Source organism: Lichenostomus cassidix, chromosome 1 (assembly GCF_008360975.1).
Source record: "Lichenostomus cassidix isolate B80296 chromosome 1, HeHo_3.0, whole genome shotgun sequence".
Lineage (NCBI taxonomy): Eukaryota > Metazoa > Chordata > Aves > Passeriformes > Meliphagidae > Lichenostomus > Lichenostomus cassidix.
In genome coordinates this window covers 91,987,882-92,012,400 of record NC_139479.1, presented here as the reverse complement: position 1 = coordinate 92,012,400, position 24,519 = coordinate 91,987,882, and the positions used below count along the sequence as shown (strand labels likewise).

Sequence of the window (24,519 nt, the reverse complement as noted above, 5' to 3'; positions counted from 1 at the left end):
CTCGCTTAATTTTAGGCACTTCTAAGCAGAAAACAACAAACCAAGCAACCAAAACAGAAGCATGTCTCAGGGTCACCACAGGGAGTATGGTGGGGACAAGCCCTCCCCACCAATGCCCAGTGAAGTGTGGACATATTCCATCCATTCCAAAAGGTAGTACTATCAAATTTCACAAACATGAGCCAGTCTATACCATCTAGCCTGGAGTCCAGGGCTTTCCCCGATGCTATCCACTGAGGATGTATAGGCCAAACCAAGCTGTCTACCTGAATTATGAAGGCGGTCCACAGGCTTTACACAGCTCTAAATATCCTCCTGTAATACAAACATGTAAGGAATTATGTGAAACATATTCACAATAGTAAAAAACACAGCAGGAAAAGCAGTCACTGTCACCCTGTTAACACTCCCTTCAAAGACAATCATGAGGAGTGGTCTCCCTATGGACTTTGGTTCTTAACCTCATTCTTGAGGGTCAACAAGTGGATTAATCTTTCAGATAAAATTGTGAATTGGGAGCTCTATGCAGTCATAATCCCTAAAATCATAGTTGGATTTGTACAGTCAAGATCATAAGGTTTCTACCTTACACCGTCTGTTCTGTAGCTATCTGGGGAGATTTTTCGTACTTATTCCCAAAGACTTTTCTCATATTTTTTTGCATTCAAAACAGGAACATACCCAAAAGTCACATTCCCATCAGTCTAACAAGGGGACAATCATTTTGAAGAGACTCTCCAGAATACAGCTGCTGCTGCAGCACCTGCGTGAGGGCCATGTGGAATTGAAGCTTAGGATCTTGCTTCTTGGCTTCTCTCCCTGCAAAAGGCTCCTTAATCTGTGTTTTACTTTGCCTCTCTACACTTAACACATTAATGGATATACTTGCTGTGTACCACAGCTGAGAGCTGATCCTCCCAGTTAACAGAACCTGAGGAGATGTCCCAGTGACTCAGAACAGTTTGCAGTACTCTAGCCCCAACACAGAACATCTTCTGGTGACATCGCTCTGGTCTCCCTGCAGACAATTTTCTCAAAGCACCAAGCAGTGCTACCAACCTCTCTTATGACCAAGCCAACCATGGCCAGGTGCCCCAGGCCCACCACATCTGCACCCTATGCACAGCTGAAGATCCCTCACAGACACTGTGCCTGTGCCCAGACACTGTGAAAACAAACTCACTGCTCTTGCAACCTGAGTGTCTTGCAAGTTGAGGGCACCTAAAGGTTAGGTGTTCAAATCCTTGCACCATGACAGTCCCTTCTTCACACATGCAAAGGGAGTGTCTCCTTATCTTATTAAAGGCAAAAGCCTTTTCTTATATTGCTGATAGAGAAGACACAGAAAGGAGTAAAGAAGATAATAGGCTGCCAGAGGCCCAATTTACACACCCCAAAATTAATGAATCATTCCAATTAAATTATTTGCCCTAAATTAAAACTTCTCACCAAAATCCAATTCTCATTTCATTAAAGAGGACCTCCCTAGTTATCAATTTCTTTTTCTCCACAGATTTTTTTTAAAGGTAACCTTCATGGAATGGGAAAAAAAAATGTAGTTGTAGTCTACTTTTCTGTTTGAGAAGCCTCAAAAGAAGAACTATTCCTCATTCTTGTATGTGTCCACATAATAAATTAAGACATTCCTAGAAGATTTTATGAAAGACTGGTGAAGCACAAGAGCATGCCATCAAATAGACAATGTAAGGGAATCTGATACATTAATAAGGAGGGAAATTTAAAAGCAGCATCACTCAAGCCTCAGTAGCCTCTGGCTTTTGATATCAGAACCGAGAAAGCTCACAACCCCCACCTGGGGATTTCCAAAGGCCCTTTCAGGAAAAGGGAAGCAGACAAATGATGGCACCCCCAATGCATTTTTGAGAAACAATTGGATCTTTTGATTGTATTCTCCGACTTTCACACACCACTACGACTTCTTGATTCCTGCTACCACAGCTCTGCTCTCTGATAGCCTGAGCTGTGACAGGTAGAGACCCAGAACTGCCAACAAGAGTGACCACAAGCTTGTGCTCCCTCAAGCTGCTCACACTAAGCTTTGTTCCCTTGCCTGGAACAAAGTTTTCCCTATTTTCTGCTGGAGATTAATACTTTTTAACCTATTTTTAAATTTTTTTTTAAAGACGTTTTCAAAAGCTGTGGTTGGGTTTTGAGAAAGTGCTCTCTGTCTGAATACTCTGTAAATGGAAGCCATATGTCTAAGTATCTGTTTCCTTTTTGTCTATTCTGTTGTATGCACATTTGGCAAGTTATTTTTTCCCCTTAAATATCACATCTCAGGCTTTGTTAAATGAAACTGCTATTCTGTTATTTTGTTGGTGGCTTTTTTTCCCAAGCAGCCAACCACTGACATTTTAGCAGCTATACGGGAAATGTGATATTAAGCAATTATTTTCTCAGAGTATTTCTTCGCTTTCTGGTGAGTGAGGAACTGGTACTGGGGTAGCAATTCCAATGTTTCTAAAGATAAAAACAAGAGCTGGAGCTCTGAAAAAACCATCAAAATCCAAACCCTGAAAACCTATTACCTAATACGATTTATCATTTGTTGTTTATGTGGAAAGCAGCTGGAGGCTTATCCTACAAGGCACAGCATGCATACACACCACAAGGACAGACTACATACCCATTCAGGAATGATGAGGGCCAGCACTGGAAAGAGATAAATGACAGCAGAACACAGTTCCTATGGGTCAGCTAGGGTCAAGCTGCTCCATGCAGACACAAGGATGTGGTAGAAGGCACAGCACAGTCCTTGCCCACTTGCTTTCCCCCACTCCCATTTTAGAAACACCATCTTTTTACTCGCTTCCCTGAACTGACAATTTCTTTATTTCTGTAATTAATTCATATTAAAGGATAAAATTAAAAGCTTTTAAGGTAGGAAAGAAATGTGCTTCTTTCTATAAGTCTTGATGTTGCTTTTGAACTGCTGGCTCAATTTAGGTTTATTTTACAATCTGTTTCTAGTCAATTCCAATTTCAGATGAAATCTTGGCTCCAGTGGAGCAAAATTCCCTTTAATTTCAGTGGAATCAAGATTTTGATCCAGGTTCTCATCCACTAACAAACAGCTATGATGACTGTAGATGGTAACACAGCAGCCAAAACCAAAGAACATGAGCTGGTGGACCCCAGGAATCTGGAATTTCATCCCACGTGAAGTTTTGAGTGTGGCAGATTTGCAGTATTGACTCAACTGGCACTGATGAAATAAGAAACAGGCAAAAGGAACACACTGTTCCACAAATGCTGGAATTTCAAGGTCTGGTTTTCCACAGCTGCATGTCGTAGGTCCTGTTGCCTCCTACCTTCACAGCTTTGGCCTGGTTTTAGTCAAGGTGGCACCTGTGAACAGTAAAGCTACAGAAAATGTCGACCTGAGACACAGAAATGTGGAATATGATTTTAGCTTTCACCCACGTTGCCAGCAGAGAGACAGGCTGATCTAAGGTTTCTAAGGAGGACTAGCTATATATCTATTCTCATCACTTTTTGTTAGAAATCCAAAGCTTCAGATCAGATATTTTTGAGATTTTTTTTTAAAAACAGGTAATTGCTCATTTTCAAGATACTAAGCAGTTACTAGCCTTTGTAAAATAAATAAGATATTTATTCATACTTATACTAACACTTCTTTTCTGCAAAAAAATCTCAAGAGGATGTGGCAAAAAAATTATTCACTCATTACTGACAAGATGCTGGCCATCATGGAGGGAACAGGCAAAGGGAATCTACAACTTAGGACATCCAAGGGGGCATATCCTGTTGTGGGCCAGTTGGGTCAAATTTCAAGGCTCACAACAAGTCAAGGTAACTGTTGTGCTTTTTTCCAGCAGTGGCAGCAGCAACACACTCGGCTTTAAAGTGGATTGTTATTTGATTTTGTTAGCCTCTGAGCTAATGATTATTTGTATTCTCTCAAGGGTTAGCAGACTTGGTGGTGGGACTAAGTTCTTGCTGTGTTCGGAGCTGAGAGAAGAATATTGTCCCTACTCCCCTGTCTTACATTCCAAGGTAAGACTTGGGACTGTAGACTAAGACCATCACACTGAGAAATAACAAGGCAAAATCTTTCAAAGCACTGGTCTGAATCTAGAATCAGCTGATCAGACAAAATCACACAATATCAGCTGTTACCACTCTGAAAAGCCCACTCATGCCAAGCTGATTTATATCACTAAGGACTTGGATTAGCGTATCAAGATCCTTCCTCCCAGCCATAGGAAAGTATTCCATGCATTTTGTGCTATACTTCTTTCTCCAAAATGAGTAAGCATTTTTTGAAGTATTCTGTTTTTGTCTCCTGCCTGCACCTGCACTTGCTTGCGAAGCAAGCGCCAACATATTTCCAGAAAAACCTCCTGATTTATGCACTAAGAAGTGCTTAGATCCAACCAATATAACAGAGGCAAAGCCTATGCTGCATAGTATCATTCCAACCATGCCTGAAGATAGGAAAACAGAAGTTAAGAGGCATTGAGACACCACGGGAAGGCAATAAAAATACTAGATGGGGAGTGAAAGGAAATTCCTCGGTAACCTCTGAAACACCAGGTACATTTTCTTGCACTTTATGAGTTTGCCAAAATAAACCAGCACAGAAAACCTAGAAAAATTTCCACCAGTACTATTGTGTGCCTGACATTCTGGGATTATTTTTCTGGTAGGAAGTTATGGCCCATGGTAACAGTGGTGCAGCAAGATCTAACATGCTTCAGTTTCCCAAGACTTGCTCTCTCAGCTTATTTTCCCCACCAAACTGATCTGCTGTCACTCCCTTCCAAGTGTACTGGACTTCTCTCTTCCAGTCCCCATAGTAACCTGAATTTATCTCCTCCCTTCAATATTTTTTCTCCTCCCCCACCATTCCCAGTAAAATGATCTTTTTTCCTTCCTCCCAGAAAATTCATATTCCCATGTTATCTCATTATTCTTTGCAACAGCATGCCAAATACACTGTCATTTTCCCATTGGCGCTATGTCCCGAAAAAGACAAAGTGGTCTGTGCTTGCTCTTACCTACTGCATGCTCCCTGGAATGAAAAACGCTACAGTGCTAGTGCTCAGAAAGATCCTCCGATTTCTGGGCTCTGCGCCCACAAAGCAGGAAAGCCAACATTTCTCAGAGAACAGCATCTGACTCCAACATCCTTGCTGTCTAGCTAGCAAAGGAAAAATAGCTTCAGCTCTCTTCAAATTGCTCTGCTTCCAGCACTGGCCAAAGAGGTAGGAAGGCCAGGAATACCAGGGGAAGGTGGACTGATCTGCTGAGCTCAAGGTCAGCCTGGCTCCAGTCTCCCTGCAACCCACCACAAGCAATGACAGCCACCACTGCTGTATTCTGGTGATGCTGAACTGATTTTTGCCTTTTTTCCTTTTACATATTCTCTATAATCTTTACACATCTATTTGTAGCTTTGTAGCCCATTGTTTTATTTGTAGTTAGCTCCAGTACTTTTCCCTACTCTCATAGGCAGAAAGACATCACACAATCCAGAGGCTCCAAGCTGGGACTCCAAGACTCCTATCCTATCTTGGTTCTTCCTGAGAGTCAAGGTTGAAACCAGGTCTTCGAGACACATTTTCATAAACAGAGTTTAGTTCCTATCTAGAGGAGAAGGAATTCAAAAAGGGTTGAACTGGGGGGGGAGCTACCTCACCAATTACGTATCTAATTGAGGATTTTTGTCAGATATGCTAATTTGCTAAACATAAAAACTGTATATGCGTTATGCTACATGTGCGCCTTCGGCACTTTCCGTCTGGCAAATTGTGCACCTAAGGATCCTTATAAAGGTAACCCCTTTTTATCACCTAACTGTGTCTGGCTCATGATTTTAGGACCAGTGAAAAGGCATCAGTTTCTGGTGACTCCGCCAGAACGGACAGACTTCTGGATAAACACCAGCGTAGACTGACAGAAAGAGGTGTGGAAAGGCTAAAAGGGTGTGGGGCTCCAAATGGACTGCTCAGACTGGGCTTCCCCCTACAGCCAGTGGAGGGATGATGACATTTCCACTGGTTGGTAAATTTGTCTGATGCATTTTGCTTGGCTACTTAAGGAAGAACTGGACTGTGCCTGAGAAAAGCCTTGTCTCCTCACCAGTGACAAAGGGAGTTCCAGACAACCCACTGGAATAACACCATCTATATTTGGTCAGAAGAACCTCACTCTGTCTCAGGTTCCACGGTGGTGACCAGCAGACATTACCTCCACTTGGTATCTGACTTCAGGCTCCTAGAAAACACACGTGTATTTCTTGCTGCAGTTCTGCTCAGAAATCATTCTCACAGTCCCAAAGTCTAAATCATCATCTTTCCCTACTGCTGTCCTCAGAAATGAGGATCACAGAATCACAGAATTGCTTAGGTTTGAAAAGCCCTCTAAGATCATCAAGTCCAACCACTAACCCACCACTGCCAAGCCCACCACTAAACCATGTCCCTTAGTGTCGCTGTTGAGCAGCTAGCAGAGTAATGAATGCATCGGTTCTCAGTGGCAAGAAGGAATGACCTTTATTGTTTTGATTTCATCACATTTATAGAGTTCTCAAAAGTCACCCAGATTGGTCAGTCAGAAGCCTTCCCCCAGGCCTGATTGGCCAGGCCTGCACTGCCCAAGTTCTGGGACACTGTTCCAAAACATCCAAACTTTATCTTTATTTACAAAACACAAGAAAACCTCTCATGGGAAAAACTGTGCTAGCCACACCTTAGTGCCACATCTACACATCTTTCAAATACCTCTGGGGATGGCAGCCCCTCCCTCTGCAGCCCCAGACCCAGCTCTTACCAAGGGACTTGCTGGCAGAGAGTTTTCATGGGGGAAGCGAGACTGGCTTCAGCTGCCTTTCTGGGTAAAGTATCTCTCTGTACTGTACCAGTCACCAGCACAAAGTCTAATTTCAGGACTGAGAGGGTGCACAGCTAATCCACTCATGGAGTTAATAATAAACTCTCTATGGTTAAATCCCAGCAACAACAAATATGTCTTTATGTCACGTTGAAACAATAACTAGTGAGTCTGAATCTTTGCAAGCAAGGAGCACTACAAAGGCAATTCATAATGGAGAAAGGCTACACCCTGTGCTTCTTCTCACACACTGATGCCTATCAGTTAGAAAGAAAACTCTAGGATTTGGCCTTAGCTGCTATGCATTTGACTCTAGGTTTGTGATTAGGGCTGGCCAGTAAACAAGCATTCCTCTTTGTGAACACTTGCCACTGACATTTTGAAATTTGTTTTTATTTGCCAAAATGACAAAGCCCTTTTGATTTTTTTCACGAAATAAACACTAAAACAAGAGAGAGCCCATATTCTTTATAACCAATAACTGAGAATCAAGAAATGTTAGTAAGTCTGCAGGAGTCCCCAGATGTGAGCAAAACCATGAGTGTGAAGCTCTTCATATCTCAGCTGAGTATGCTTATGTTTTAGATAGGCTGTGGTAATGCTATACCTTTTTGTCTTCACAATTTTGACCAGAAAAAGCACCTCAAACCCGTAAAACCTTCCTGATTAAATTTTAATCAAATTCAAAAACAGGAATGTTTTTGTTTCATTGAAAAGTTACAACTACCTCCATTCACAATGACGCCTATCTGTACAGGCTCTGGACAGCAACCATTTCCTTCCTCCTAGTAGATTTATTCTTCCAAATTGACTTGGATAGGAATAGGTCTTTATTGCAGAAATTTTTCAACCCCATGCATGCCAAGATCTCTGTGCCCTTGTGACCGTCATCCTGATGAGACAAATAAGGACTATAGGAATTTCTCCACAGTTATCTAATTTCTGAGAAGGGCTTGAGGATATAGCCCTAAAAGAACAAGAACCCAACGTAATGCTGGGAAAGGGGCAGTGACCATGTCCCCGTTACAACTCAATTCTCCTGGAACAAGTCACTCAACTTACTGGATCAAATGATTAAACATCCCATTTATAAGCACTGAGAGGATAATAATAAAGGGAAAAAAAAAAAAAAGCAGCAATGCATTTTTGGCAAACAGATATCATGCCACCCCAGCCTCATTTCCCTCTTTTTTTGTAGGATAGCTGGCATAGCAGATAATGTGGGAGCAGTATGTGTGATTATGTGATATTGCTTGACTTCAGAAGACCTGACAGTCTTCAACAAGCTAAGAGAATATGGTGGATGTTAAATCACCATCAGGATGCTTCAAAGAGCTTCAATCAACAGATTGCTCTTCACCAGGGACAGAGGGTTTAGTGGGCTGCTGCCACAGTCTGCTTTTGTGTCCTGATCTCTTCAATACTTTAATTAACACCTTCACGACGGAGCAGAAAGAAGGCACCTGACTTTCGACGATGACACTAAGTTGGGGGCAGTTGCAAGTGCTTTGGAGCCCAGGATGATAAGTAAACTGAAGTGGTCTCCATGGAGAAACCAACCAGATGGCATCCAGCAGCAGTGAGCACAAAGCAGTATTCTCAGGAAGGGGCGGGGGGAAACAATTAACGTTCAAATACAAAAGTGAAGAACGAGCTGCAGACCAGTAAGAAAGGATTAGAAAGGTAGAAAGACTGAAGAAGTGAAAGCAGTGAGGCACTCATATAAAAAAAAGTAAATCTCACTTCATTCTGTGGTTAGGTAAGTGAAATGTGATACGCAAAACACAGCTGGTACTTGTATCTGCATAGAGGAATCCTAAACTGGAACTCTTGTTTTGGTTTTGGACAGCTCATTTAAGGAAAACATGTAGACAAGTCAAACAGTAGTGAAATATGTATGCCATAAGGGTTGAAAAATATGACCTGTGAAAAACAGTGAGTGTGTTAAGATGGACTAGAGATGTCTGAAACACAGTAATTAAGGAGTTTCAGGCAGATAAAAGGTAGTTTTGAGGAAGAGAAGGAGGAATAACCACTATGTCTCTTGGAAGGACCAGAAATAATTGGCAGCAAAATCAATTTGGATCATATGTTAATAAAAGCTTTCCAAATGCAAGGAGAGTGAAATAATGGACATGCACCAGCTATGCAGGCACAGGGTATCTTCAAATAATACATGTTAGGGGCAGCCACTGTAGAGCTGATCTTGTCTCACTGCATGGGGAAGGACCAGACCATCTCTTGCAGGTCCTTTCAAGTTTTTACTCTTTTGATCAGACACTAGCAGAAATATCTGGGGTAGTAAACAGAAAGCTTCTCAAGTGGTCATTACACCCCAATTAAAGCCGCACAAAATGCTTTGAGTGAGGTGGTGGCTCAGAGCAGCCTCTTGGTGCATTCTTCCTAGTGCAGAAAGCACAGCACCAGCACCTGGTAGCAACTGAGCTGAGCACAGACAGCCATCTCCAGTCTCATGGAGTGCAAGCAGTGGTGCCCACCTGGGTCAGAAAGACAGAGGACTTAGCCACAGTCATGCTAATGAATCTTTTGGCAGTGAATGCCTGCTTCTACTAGCAGAGTCAGCCTTATGTTTGAAAAGCAGAAAAGACTAACGAGGACAACTTTTTCTACTTTTAGCTGTCCATGAAGTTTGGATTTTTTCCTCAAGTGTCATTTCATTATGCCCTTTTTAGACCTGTGCAATATGCCTAGTTGAGAGGCATCCTATCAGTGGGCATACACACTTAAGAGAGGAAAGAAGCAGATTGAGTTGGCTGTTTTTGCAGAGACTGGATGACAAAGTAGAACTGGCTCTTCCCTTGGAAATATTAAAGGACTTGGGCACATATGTGAGAGAGGTGATGTCCCTCCCTCTCTCTGTGATACACTTCTGTAGCTCTGGCCATCAGAGTTCACCAAGCAGAGCTCACCCCAGGGAAAGCTGATTTTCTCAAGGTTGGAAAGAACCTGGTTCTAGAATGCAACTCCATTAGACTGCAGTGATCAAAGCACAGCAAATCCTCAGGATACACTGAAGCCTGCCTATTTCAGGTGGCACTGTGGACATGGAGTGGTCTCCACTTACAGGGACTCCAACAGCACTCGAGAATCTGCCTACCCAGTTAATAGTCTCTGATGTAGCTGTCCCATTTGTGTCCAGGGGTAATAGAGGCTGGGTTTTCACAGGGGTTAGACAGAGTTGAACTGGGGGAGATTAGGGACTTTGGTAATGGGGACCAGAAATTATCTGTGACAATGCTGAGTAAGTGGAATGGGAAGCCTGGGCATGGCCCTAAAACAGCCCATTGTGTCCAGGGCAGGAGCAGCTGGCATTGCAGTATCTTTCACTGGCAAATCCAGGCATCAACCATGTGCACAAAGCTAGCAGTGAGTCTACAATCCTGGTTTGTTTTTGTTTCCCTAGGCTTGTTCAAAGGAGATCACTGACCATCATTCCAGAAATTCTCCTTCCAGATTACCAGGCAGACCAGTTGACCACTCTATCATTTAGTGTTTCAGGAGCTGTATTCCCTTTTATTTATTTATTTTTACATTTGGGATGCCCAGAGCTTTAAACAGCATGTGTTTTTGAATTTATGAACACAAAAACAAGAGAATAAACTACGTTAAATAAATAAAACTAAATAATTTAGCATGACTCAGTATCCAAACTCCTTTAATTTGTACTAGCAGCAGACCATTTTTCAGGCGGACAAGCTGCATATCTCAGAAAAATAGCAATCAATATAAGAAAATAATACTCTGAGACTACAGGGATTACTTTCTAACATACATTATTTTGCACTGAATTAGTTTTATTAATTAAGATTATTTTTAAAACATGTTTAAAATAAGACTAACTCTTCCAAATTGTAAAGGATTTTGTATTTATATTTTCCTTCACCTTTTTTTTCCAGATTTAATTTAGTTTTAGAAAAATTAAAGCTATGAGTTTCACCTAATTACAGGATAACAGTAAGCACAGTATCACAATGGGTCTTTTATGAAATCTGTGGCAGGCATTAGAACAAAGATTACCCACAGATACCTTATTTACAGGCATCTAGAGTTTAGGTATGTGAAAACCTAAATTTTCTCATTCTCAGAAAGGTGGCAGTAGTTCAGAGCCAGATACCTAAGTATTTAACTGAAAGCTAAGCTAGAGAACTCAATTTTGCTGCTTAGGCCCATATCTAATAGGCACAAATAAAATTAATAATACATATGCACGGCTCTAGAACTCATTTGTCCCTATATTTTTCTTGACAGGTAAATGGAAATTGTATGCTGTGAGATTTCAGCAGCCATAAACCACCTACAGAGGGCTGGCTCTGCTGTGCTGTAGCAAGCAGCAAGGCAGGGTACACCGCCAGGGCTGGGGAATGCATTTCACAAAGCAAGAGCTCAGCCAAGCCTGGAGAGCTGCTCTGTGTGAGGGCATGGGCTGCTCCTCGTGCTGCTGGGGGAGGATTCTCTGCAGGAAAACCAACCAGGAGCCTTCTGGCTCACTACACCTGTGTGCAGAGCACCACCTCTGACCACACGGCCAGACTTCTTCACATCACAGATAAACACCTGGGATGCCACCTAGTCCCTCAGTTTGCCAAGTAGTACCAGCAAGAGAAAAAGTCCTTTCCTGTATGTATTTATCATCAGAGCAATTCAAAAACTTGCTGGGGGAAGTGAAATCTGCAGCCTTATGGGTTACTAGACAAATCAGGAGAAATAACAAATTCCTGCCTGAAGGATAATGTAGAAGTTGAACATACCTGTAACATGTATCAAACACATTCACACATATCTATCACCTAAGCTGCTCTGCAAATATTTTCGATAAATAGGCAGATAGACAAAATGGCATGAAGGTTAAAAGCAAAACTAAACAAAACTGAGTAAACTCACATGTTTGGTATTCTGGTCTGGACAGGATGGATAGGTAAACTCACTAATGCCCTTACCAGTAATTGTTGAATTCTTTAATGTTTTTACTCTCATTTATGCCATAAATGCAGGCAGACAGATAGGACAATGCTGGTTGGCCAAGTTTCCAGTTCCCTATAACACACACAGGAGGAGGGTAGCTAAAAAAGGAGAGGGCAACATAAGGTATGTGGCAGCTCCCTCAGGTATCAGGTTTCACACATGCCTAGTGACAGTGCTCCCTGTGAACCAATGACCCAGCATGGAAAAACTCCTAGTAAAATTAATTTCCCAGCCTTGGAAAGAGTTGACTATGGAAGGCCAAAAAACACTGCACAGTAGCTTGTTGACAGAAGAAAAACGAAAGGAAACCTAAGGAAGGAGTAGGCAAAGAAACCAGAGGGCTCTCTGGGAAGAGATGAGACACAATGTTCTGAAAAGTGTCATTATTAACAAATGCTTTCCCATCTGTGCCAAAACAACCAGAGCCAGGAGCCAGGTTTGCATTATACTAGAATATGTCTTGGCATCACTGGTGTCCCCTGCTCCGTCACCACTTTGAAAAGGACAAACTGACAGCAGAGTAAAACCATGTTACGCCACAGTGGAAGGGAACAGTCCTGCTGGCTCCTGCGTAAACATAAGGGACACACAGGCTACTGACTCTGGAGTCTCTCTTAGAAAAATACAGATCCCTCCACTCACTGCATCTTTTGCTCTTTGCTCTCTTATCAGGCATCTTGCTTACCTTGCACAATCAAGTAAACCTGGGAAGTCTTGGGATGATGCTGTGTCTGCACTGAACACGTGTAGGACCCCTCATCATAGACATCCACTTTCTGGATCCGCAGGCTGTATTCCAGGGGGTTTCTCTTCTCCAGCTCTACTCGAGGGTCCAGGGACCACTTGTCCTCTCCAGCAAAAATGATGCCGGAACGGTTTAACCAGGCCACCTTGGAGCTTCTGTCTTCTACATAACACCTGCAGAGGATGAGACAGGTAAAGGGGAAATTAACAACTCTCTCCATCATTTCCCTTTTGTCCCTTCTCTTTACTACTTTGCTAAGGAACTTCACAGCACACTCCTGCCTTGCCAGTGAACCACAGAATCTTCTCATCATTGCTGTCCCATGTACATGTATTTAACAATGATTTTTTGAAGAGTTTCAGGAACCTTGGTTTCATAAACCCATGGGATTGGGCCAGGCATGTCTCTTGTTCCCTCTTCCTTTTGCCTGTGGTGACACATGCACCAAAAATTAATTTGGATGGTCACAAGAGATCTTGATCACCAAATCCCTTCCAACCCTGCCAATGAGAAAGGTCAGAAGTAATTCTTCCCATACTTCTCCCTCACCTTCAAAAGTTGAGTATACAATAGTTAAATTCCCAGACCACCTCAAGCCTGGAGGGCAAAGGTTCAGGCTTCAGCTTTGTCACCTCAGGGCACAACTCCTCCATCCCTCAGTTTCAGCAGCACAAGGGGAGGAAACTATAACCTATCTCCCATCTACATCCCTCTGAAAAAAATAATTTTGTGGAAAGAGGTATTCACTGCTCAAACATCACCCTCCTAACACATACACACACACTTGGTGATGCACATCTGCCTGTTTGTGAAGGCAAGTGCAGATCTCAGGCTGAAAATGAGAGGCTGTGGGAGTGTCACTGTCACCCTTCTGACACATGCAGCATGTTCTGTGAACATCTCAGGAGGAAGGAGAGGAGGAATGACAGCTAGGGGTGGCAAGCAGAGGAGTAGCAGGAGGACCAGCAACTGCCATGACCCTGAGTGCCAACCTTCACAAGCCAGAGGACAGACTAACCCTGTTGCAGCTGTAACTTGACAAGTATTTTGTTTCTTGACGGAGAGCAGAGTAGGTGCTGTGAAGACAAATGCATTTTTGGCAAAGGCACCTGCTCTGTACCACACCCCACTGCCAGAAGGAGACTTGCACAGAAAAGACAAGGGGATGGCACTAAGGAGACCTGTCCTGCTCACTCTCAGCTGTGTCTCATTCAAGAGGACCAGGGCTGAAGAAGACAGAGAGGCATAAATCCTTTTTCAGTGTGGCAGCAGTAGCCCCCAGGGCTGGGCTCAGACATGCTGAGAGCAGGTTTGCCCTGCTGCAGTTCGCACTACATTTGCTCTGCAGATAAACAGGGAAGCTCAGTCTCCAGAGCTGTTGCTCCTTCACCTCTCAGAGCTCTGCCCAAGTGTCCCATCATCCAAATGACCCAGCAACTCTCACCACCACTACTACAGAATCATAGAATGGGTAAGGCTGGAAGGGACCACAGTGAGATGTATGGTCAAACCTCCATGCTCGAGCAGGGCCCTCCTAGATCACATTGCACAGGATTGTGTTCTACTCACTATTCATGCACGTGTTGTATTTGATGGAAAAAAGAGAGAGGATAGAGATTATTGCTTCAAGATAAGACAAATATTTGTCAGTAGGCTTTCATACAGCCTTTTAGCATGGGTCAGACATTTTCCAAGTTCCTCTGTTTGAATGCATTTCATTCATGCTGTGCTGCAGCTGCCTTCCTTGTGATGTGACCCCACCATTATGGCCGGCGCCTCACACCCACTCCCTTTTGGCATGCCCATGGATGCTGCCCAAGTTGTTCTGGGGTTACTTGTGGGCAGGAAGAAAGCCAAGCTGCATGGGAATCCATGGGAGGCATGCCATGCTGCTGGCCAAGCTGTAAGCAGCTCTGTGTGATCTGACAAACATTTGCTTTAGAGAGCAGCCTAACAGATCCTGTCCCTCACTGAAGCTGTCCAGCCAAGGAATAGGAGTGAGAATTTTGCCCTCAGGCCAGAGCCCACCCTCCTGGCCAGGCAGGCACTTGTCCCTGAGGGGAACTCTGAGGTGTTATCTGAGCTGTTTTCAAAAAGCTACTCTTTGTCAAAAAGAAAGATGCTGGGGAATCTGTAAGCAGCCACTTAGGCGTGGAAACCAGCGCCACTATGATAAGGCATTGCTCCAGTTCCATTGGCCATCCTAGGCTGTAATCACCAGTGATGGGAGTGAAAGCAACGACACAGGGAGGGCAGTGTGCTCCACAGCTGGGAGCAGCAGCCCTGTAGGAACACCTAAACTGCCTCCAGAGTCGGCTACCTTAGGGTCAAGAGCCCTCTTGCAAATGCCATAGTTATAACAGCACCAAGAATCAGGGGTCAGGTATTTTGGTGGTGAAAAGCTAAGCAGATTAACAGCAGAGGCTGATGTCAGTGGGAGCTGAAGTTTCTCAGTCACTTCTGAAAATCCCCTTGAACAGCTATCAGAGCTGCTGGACTGCAGCAGACCCAGGGCACTGCACCATCCCCACCAGGCTGCTTTCCAAACCTACAGCGGACACTCCACAGCTCTGCCCTGTACCTCATCACTGTAACCCTCTCTTTGGGGCAGCAAATTAGCTCCTGTGTGGTGTCTTGTCAGCTACAGCTCAGTGAGTGGTGTGGTCAGAACAAAGCCTTGTCCTCTTGCTCCTGAGGGTAAGCTCAACCAGGGACCCTCCATCCTCTCTGTCAAAGAGAAAATGTGTCATAACCTGTCCTACACCCACCGAGTTCAGCCCTAGGACACTGGTCAATAGCTACAGTCAGATAACCTTGCAATTGCCTCTGAAATAAGTTTGCAGGTGCTATCAAAATAAAGAAAGCAGAGAGGACAAAGAAAAGAGGAAAATGGGAAGAGTAAGTGAAATGGATTTAAGCTTTCTGTTCACCATACCTGTTCCTCTCAAGCTGTCAGGGAAAATCAATGTACAAATGTGGAAATTCCACGTCCTGGCATGCTCTGAACATGCATCCACGGGGATGATGCATCTTAGTATGTCTGTCTGCACACACACCCTCTTAGTCTGCCAGAGATGCCACCCAGCTGAATGGATCACGCTTTAATAAGGATTTATGGTGATGATTTTCACAGTGTAATAAGTGCTAATTCAATACTAATAGAATATTAAATGGCATGTTAACTGACATTTTAACTGCAAAGCAATAGGAGCATGGCATCAGCAAGATATCAATGGACTCTTATCATTCACTAATAATCAATAATCAAGTTCACAGAGACAGTCAAACGCTTTTCATTAGGCTTATTGGAAGCATTACCATCAGCCTCAGTGAAAGCTAATAAACGGTTTGTATCCATCCATTATTCTTTTCCTTATGGTTGCAGGTTGACGTCTCTGATGTGGCTAACGAGAGGACCAGTGAATGGTGATGGACATGTCTTGCATGCTCACTGTTAGAACTTGGGAACTGTTAAAATTGCACCATTTCAAACCACAGACACAAAAGGACAAAAGATCTTGCTGCCATGTCCCATTAGCCCTCCTTGGCCCCTTGTAAACAAACAGAGCCAAGTTTGGCACCTGAAGTTTTTAGCAACAGTTGGATGTGAAGAAAGAAACCCAGGTCATCCTCGCACTTCTCCCCCAGTCTCATTTTCCCCACATGCAAATGCAAACAATGGGGCTGAGCTGTGCTACAGAAGGGAGGGAAGGGGGTGATGCTTTTGCTGTAGGACAATGCTCTTGGACCTTCAGCAGGAACCATTGCTTTGGATGGGATAGAGGGCTGCCCAGAGTCATTCCTGGCCCCTGGATTTCATGACAGGCTGGGACACCTGGCAGCATGCAGGCAGGGGGAGGGCAGGAACCAGGAGCAAGTCCTGCTGCTTGTCCTCTCTCCTCCATCGCCTGCCAGTCTAACGCACAGTGCTAAAGCAGTGCTCCTGCAAACCTGCCTTCAAAGGCTGAGAGGAAAACTCCATCTGGAGAGAGATGTATTTTTTTTTCCCCTTCTTGAAAGTATTTGGGCTTGTCCCTATTGATGGGTGGGAAAGTGAGCGAAGAAAAAGAGAGTGAGGCTCAGGCATCCTCATCTCCTATCCTGGCAAAACACGTCTGGAGGTTTCACCGCCTGCTCTGCCTCGCTCAGGCCTTGGTGCTTTGATTCCCAGCGCCCGTGACTCCTGCTCCTCCTCCGTCGAGGCAGCGCCACTCAGAGCACTGATTTCCCAGCATGTTGCTGTAACACTCATCGCAGTTTATGTTGTGCCTGTCACTCCGGCAGCTCTCGGCCCCAAGCTTGCCGCCCTCTCTCTCCCCCGGCGAACAGACGGGCCTGCTGCTGAGAGGCGGCATTTGCCTGGAAAGCCCCGGCACGGCTTCCCCAGGCTGTCTGCAGCCTCTGCCAGGCTGGGCTGCACGGGCTGAGCAGGAGGCTGAACCAGAGCCGGGGTCAGTGTGCTTCCCAGTCTGCCGCAGAGAAACAGCACAGCAGCTAACGGCCTGGGTTATGGACATGGAGTGGGGTATTTCATCCCTTTGGGAAGGGATGGATGGTATTTAGAGACTAGGGTGATGGAAAGGAAGCCCTTCAGGGCCTGGTGAAGCTGCTGTTTAATTGATTACTTTAACATGGAGATTTTACAGCATTATCAATGATGTATCAGGTTGCACTGAAGCTGGGATAATTATTTGGGGTTTTTTAATTGTTGTAATTCCAAATAATTTCTTTTTTTTTACAGCAGACCCAAAGCCACAATTCTCTTCCAGAGCTCCACTAGCTGCTAGGATTAGTGAAATATGGTGTGCTGCTTTGCCAGCAAGCCACAGGTCTTACCTCATTTGGGGAAAAAATAAATAAATAGTGAGTTTATGGACTGCGTTTTCTACTCTCTCTCTCCAAAGCATGTTGTGGTGACAGCTCTGTGCCGTAATTCCCACAGTCCTCTTTAATCATCTTTTCTCTGTTAACCCTTTGATCATCTTTTCTGTAAGACAATCTCTGTCATCAGGCCAAAACTCAGCAGCCTGCTGCACACACAATTAAGCACCCAAACGCCACCCCACTGCACTCACTGAGGGACATGACGCCCTTTTGCCAGAGAATGCCACAACCCGCCCTGCATCAGATCTCCTGCCTTCTCTGCAGCTCTGTGATGAGCCTGCTCTAATCTTCTCACTTCACACACGCTTACAAGATCCAGCTAACAGCTTCCCCCACTGCCCTCTACCCCCATCAGCAAAAGGCAAGAGGGAAAAGAGAAAGGGATCAAAAACAGCTCATTCGGCACAAAACAACGTCAGCTCCCGGCTGCCAGCTCCGAACATGCAAGACAAATTCTCTGTTGTGTTGCAAAGTATGATCCTGGAAAGCTAATGCGGTGGTTAAACACAGCTTTGCTCCCAGCCTGGGGAGGAAAGTTCAAGAGCAAATCATGCTTGGGCTGTTTCATCTTGTCTCCTCAAGCTCTCCAGTCCTTCCCTGCCTGGCAAGCAAGAACTTGGACACAGCCATGGTCATCCAGGGGGCACAAGAGTCCAGCCCCTCCCCTGTGCCCCAGCAGGGATGTGGGCAGCTAGGGCTAAGGACAGACCACAGCCAGTCCCAGACAGGGTTTATAGGGAAGAGTCCAGCCAGGCCCCACAATGCCACTGCAGTGCTGGACCTTGCCAGAATCTCAAGAACAACACAGTGCTGCCACTGCAGTCCCCACCAGAGGAGTACAGTGGCAGAGCACACAGGAGCACAGTCTGGAGGAGCAATGTAGTAGCTGTTGGTCCTGGTTGACTCCCACAGCTCTGGATCAGGCTCCCCTCAGCAGGAGATGCTACAGAAGACACCCACAGCTGGACATACCTCCACCCCTGTGAAGGCAAGGGCTCCTAAGTGAATGGCAGTGGGAGATTAGATCAACCAAGCATCTGAAACCTCCTTTCAGCCAAGCACCAAAAGCCTCATTTTGCTGCATTTGAATGCACATGGGCATCAGTTGTTGCTCAAAATTCTCCTCCCCACTGCCACTGTTCCTCCCTTTCCCCAGCCTGGTACAGCTGCTGCTCCTCTCCTTATGTGCCATGACACATAGCAGGGTCATGTTTGAGAGAGAAAGCTGTGCCACAGCAGGATGGATTTCCAAAATGTGGCATAAATAGCTCCTGAGTCACCACTGCCAGCATGATAACACAGGCCCTCAGAGGGATTTAGAAAACTACTGCTTAAACCCAGTCCTATGCTGGAAAACTGGCAGGAGGGGGAAACTGCCGCATCTGTTCAGCCCATGCTTTCTCTCAGCTGTATTATGCTGTGACCTTGGTTGTCACACCTGTCTGCAGCTCCCTGGGTATTTCAGCACTCAGGTGACAATTTTCAGCCATGCACCTATTGGGAGGATGCATGCCTGAGAGGATGCCTGCACTTCTGTTCATCCTCTTTAGTAAATTGCCACTTTGGGAGTGTGAGGCTAGGATGGGCTTACCAGGTCACGAAGCCCCAGCCTCTGCAGGCACAGCCAGCTGTACTTTATAATCTTTTTTAGAGATGTGCTTCATTCCTACTTTAGCCTGGTGTGTTTGATGGGGGATACCCTCCCCCTGCTTCGTAGGTCAGGCTGCTCAAAGTCTTTCTGCTCTGCTGATTAAAACCCTTTTTTTCTAAGTCTAAATCTAGATTTATTCATACCTGGCTTATATCCATTTCCTCTCATGCCAACACCATCTTTTAGCTTAAAGAGCTCTTCTCTCTCCTAGGTGTTTATCTACCAGCGTGTTCACAGAGAGCAATCATATTCCCTCTCAGCCTTCATTTTGCTGGACTCAACAAGCCAAACTCTCCTGATTTCTTCTCGTGTGATGGACTCTCCATTGCCCTAAACATCCCAGTAGCCCCTCTCAGCACCTGCTCCAGTCTGAATCCCTCTTTCGTGACTAGAATTTGTACCCAGTTTTCTAGATGAGTCCTCCCCAGTGCCTTGTACAGAAACATTCCCCTCTCACTGTCTCTCCCATCAACTCTTTCTAATGAAAGCAAAAAAAGTTGCAACCAGAAAATATGAGTATCAGTGCAGAATTGCTCACGTGCTGTAAACATCATCTCTCAGTCCATGTGATATGCATGGAAAATGAAACCCAAGGGAATTTATAAAAAAAATATGGCAGCCTAAAAAGACAGCTAGCTGCACGGGCTCTCGCTAGCAGACACACAGCTGGTCTCACATGGGCTTTCTTCCTGTTAAAATGACTGTTTAAGAGTACAGGTTCCAGTTTGTGTAGGAAAAAAACCCAAACTCACAACAGAAATCAATCCCAAAATTGAAGCGATTTTTATGCCAGTACTCTCAAAGGGTAGATGTAACTGTATCAGAATAAGAGAACTTATACTGGCATGATTTATTGCTCTTCCCATCTGTCGGGGATCACTATACCTGCATAAACAACTTCAGTCCACATCCACTCCAGCAGAGAAGCCTTCTTAAAAATATCAATATGACTGCTATGAGCTGCTGTAAGCAAAGTTAACTCCATCCCAGCCATATTCCAGCATGGTTTAAAATTTCAAAACACAGAAAAACCTCAGAGCAAGATCTACCACCACGGTGCCATCTTTTCTTATATCCCACCATACCTAGGAAATCCCCTCCATTTCTTTGCAGAGTAGTCAGGATATCCTTGGATAGGTCTTTTCCCATTCCAAGGCATCTTTCTACAATGACTAACTCCAGTCAAAGGCCTCCTGCTAGAGGAGACTTGCTCCCCACGTGTGCACAGGGGGAAGAGCTGCTCTCTGGCTGACGCTTGCAGAAATGCCAAATGCTCTGACAGCATCAGGGTCTTGCACTAAAATCAGTTGGAAGGTTCAGACTGCTGAGGAAACAGACCCTGAGCTCCCTGTTTCCCTTTTGGGTTAGCTGAGGACTTGTCAGTGTCCCTTTTCAGTCCAGCCAGAAACCTGGCTCTGCTCTTCATCCAGCATCATTAGGCGATGCTCATCAGCTATCAATCACTTGGCCTTAGTGAAATATCCACCAGGAATATATGCCTTGCTCTGCTGTCCATAGCTTCCCATAATATCCCTGGGCTCCTGCACTATCAAAAGGGGGAGCCAGGGAATAGCAGAGGTGATGCAGAATGACAGTGGAGAACATTGCCTGATGATTTGCCTTTTTGTTGCACTGCACTTGCACTAAGGATTCTGTGCTTTTGCAGTCACTGAAAGGCACAGGCTGATATTTAAAAGATATCTGGGGTCACTTAGGAACAGAAGTACATCAAAAGACAACGATGATTAGTCACTTATGTGAACTGGGTATTGGCTGTTATGCCAAATTTGTAAAAGAACTGGAAACGAAACAGCTTCTGGTGAGTCTTTGCACCATTATGACTTTTTTCTGTTTGGGGGATACACCAAAAATGAGAATAGGAGCAGTTATAAGGCATCCACACAGACTATAAGTCCCTTTATTTTTCTTCACAAACATCAGTACTGGAAATCAACCTGTTTCTTCTACCTGAACCCCCAGTGCTTTGTAGGTAACTTCCACGTGGTCACCACTAGGTAACTCCAGAAAAGCTAACCCAAATATTTCCCTTTAATTCCTTCTAGTAAAAAATAGTAATAACAATGAAAATGCTACAAAAAAGGGAAAAGTGTGTTTCAGAGATGTGATCTCCTTCTCTGACAGGAGGGGAGGGAGGGTTTCGCTGGGAAATCCACGTGACTCTGTATCTGGTAATTATCCAGCCACAGAGGGAAACTGAAACGTTCTGTGCTGTCGCAGAGAATGACAGCACCTGGAGCTCCAGCACCCAGATAAAAAGCGGAGAGACAATCAGACAGATGGAGAAAGGCAATGCTACATCATGGGCTGGCAAGCGGGGGGAAGAGAAAAAATGGGGAGAGGCAAAAGCTGGCAAGAAACATTAAGGCAGCCGGCACAACTACTGGAGAATGAGATAATGCCACCAATTAGCAGTGCACAGGGCATGGAGAGAGAAAGAGAGTAAGGGCAGGTCAGGAGAGAGCAGGTGCAGGAAAGGGGAATAGGGGAGGGATGCTAGAGGGAGCTTCCAAGCATTTTGTGTGGTCCAGGGTCCCTTCCTCCCACCCCAGTCACAGGCTAAAAGTGCAGGAGGTATCACCACAGGCTGTCACAAAATAAGGGGAAGATTTGAAAATCAGCCTTTCACAGCTAAAGAGAGACATGGCACTGCAAATAGCACCCTCCAGCTTGTGGATTCCAGTGGTTTGCTCAAGGAAGGAAGGGGACTACAAAGCTTAAGATCGAAGCAATTAAAACCGGAGCTTTGGAGCATTGCCTCATGTGTTTTGTACGGCAGAGAGGCGAGAGGGAGGTTCCCTCCCCGACTCTCACAGTTGCACACACCAAGGCACATGTAAGCCTGAAAAGCAGCCCACATGATTGCTGCCATGGTGCCATGGCCTAGCTCCAAAAGCAAGGCACCACAGGTGCCCTCCCACACAGCAACGTGACAGCGCCAGCTCTCGGGGCTCCCACAAACAAGGGGTGTGCCCACAGCACTGGCAGCAGCCTCCAGTGGGTCAGGAAGAGCTGGCTGCCAAGTGGCACAAAGCCATGCACCACCTCTGGGAACATTTCTGATGTGGGAAAATACAGCCAACAGCTTGCCAGGGGCTAATGCTGGCCACCAGCCTCAGCAGCTGTTGGGGCAGTGACCGAGGGAGATATGCAATGGCTGTTTATCTCCAAGGAGGCAGGAAGACCTGAGTGCTCTCATGTTCCCCCCTGAACATTTGGGGAAGGAGGTAGAAACAGTATCAAGGTCTGAGCACTGGGCCACATGGTTCAGTGACCAAGCCCCCCATGATTAGTGACAGACATTCCCAAGAAAGGTAGAACACCTCCTAAAGTGACCTTCTACATAATTTCATGATCTCTTTTAGCCATAAAAACCTATAAATCTAGCACCAAGCAAATCACAGAATGGCTTGGGTTGGAAGGGATGTTAAAGATCATCTAGTTCCACCCTCCTGCCATGGGCAGGGACAGCTTCCACCAGATAAGGTTGTTCAAAGCCACATCTAGCCTGGTTTTGAACACGGCCAGTCAGGGATGGGGCATCCACAGCTTCTCTAGATAACCTGTTCCAGTATCTTGCTACCCTCAAAGTAAAGAATTTCTTCCTAATATCTAATCTAAATCTAGCCTCTGTGTAAATTGGCTTCCACTCTGAGTGACAGCTTGCAATCCACCTTGTAAGTTTGTACGCTGGCTTTCTTATCCCCAGGCATTTCTCAACCCCCTGCCCCCTTTTTCTTTTTTTAAACTCATTAACATCTTCATCTTGGTGATATTTTCTGGCTGAGAATTTCATCAGTTAACCATTAATTGGTACAAGGCTGTGAAAGAATATCAGATTTAAATGGTATGTGAAACAGGCAGGTGTCTCCTGTGTTTTGTATTATATGAAATAGCTTCTTCCAATACCTGAGGAGCATGCTACCTGAGACATAGTAATGTGCTTTCTAGTATGTGGATCCTAATCTTCATCTCATCTCATATTGCTTCTTCTTCAAAAGGGGAAAGGGAATATTGCATCTGAAGCATTAGCTCTTGTCCTGGGCAGGTGGGAGGGGAGGATTTGCAACAAGGAGAAATCAATCTTGAACTTCTTTGGAAGCAGTTCTGAGAGGGAATGGGAATGATAGCAGGGAAAATAAGTCTTAACTTTGCCTTCTTTTCTGATGTCATGAGAGTGTCAGAGGTGTCCCAACCAAGTTATCATCCCTGCTTCCAAGTGCTGCCCTCAGGTAGCCAGGAGCAGATTGTGAAGGGTGGTATTTCGAGATGAATGAGAAACTGGGTGCATCCTGCCTGCTCACTTCCAGCTGCTGCATTTCAATGAAGGATGCCTTCTTGATGTGCAAACACTCTAGTTATTATTTACAGCTGACCTTTTTCTTCTCCAGCTCCTGCTGCCGTAGCGCCGCTGGTGGAGTCAGGGCTTGTAGAGATTGTGGAGATGGTGTGTAGCAGAACATGTTAGCTTCCCTGCCTGTGCCAGAGCAGCCATTAGTGCCCCTGTGGATTGAGCTACACCTGTGCAAGCAACACGGGGAAATATGAAGTAAAAAACCTAATGTAGACAAAGCCTTTGAGGAGCTTAACCCCTCTTCCCCTTTTCCATCTCTCTCCCACTTGAAAGCAGAGAACAGCTTCTGAGCAAGACACACACTCTCATTTCCATATCTAAAGCCAGTCCTGAAATACCATTGTGAAATAATGCTCTCAGAGAGGAGACCACGAAGCACATTCCCTTTGAGAGACTCTGCTGCTTCTTTTTTTAATTCCATCCAAAAACAACTGCCACCAAATACTGAATGCACCTGGACTGGAGCAGTCAATTCTAGGCACCTTGTTACTGGAATGATAATGGGGAATTGGAGGGAATTCAGAGGCAAACAACAACAAAACTCATCAAGGGCCGGAAGGGGATCAGCATCTAAGGGAAGCTTAAAAACATTAAATATGTATAACTTGACTAAGAGAGGACTTAAAAGGGACATGTTGACAAGCTATACCTCTTTGAAAGCTGAAAGTACCGAGGGAAGAGAGGAATTATTTAGCAAGATGCATAGGGGTCTAGGAAGGAGTAACAGGTCAGAACAAAAAAAGAGAAGTAAGTGTTCAAACTTGAAGAAAAACTTCTTGTCATCTACAAGTGCTAGTCTTGTAAAAAGTTGCCTAAGGAAAGCAAGGAAGCTGAATTCTTTCAGATGTTCAACACAAAGCTGGGCAGACGAGCAGAGGATCAGCCTCACAGGGGCTCAGGGAGAACAAATTACAGTGACCTGGTCTTACTACTTTTATCACCTACCTCACAGAGTTCAGCACTATGTCAGGAGAAACTACACTTACAAATTTCTTCCAGATGAAGCAA

General features: G+C 44.9%; 1 protein-coding gene across 4 annotated transcripts in view; it reads right to left on the bottom strand.

Annotated features, from left to right (window-relative positions):
* Window positions 1–24,519, bottom strand: part of LSAMP (limbic system associated membrane protein) — a 1,003,974-nt gene that overhangs the window by 150,251 nt on the left and 829,204 nt on the right. For all 4 annotated transcript variants that reach the window (XM_085070827.1, XM_085070845.1, XM_085070817.1 and 1 more), the window contains one exon: window positions 12,545–12,777. In XM_085070827.1, coding sequence (XP_084926953.1) covers window positions 12,545–12,777 — 233 coding nt within the window. The remainder of the gene's footprint in view (window positions 1–12,544; window positions 12,778–24,519) is intronic.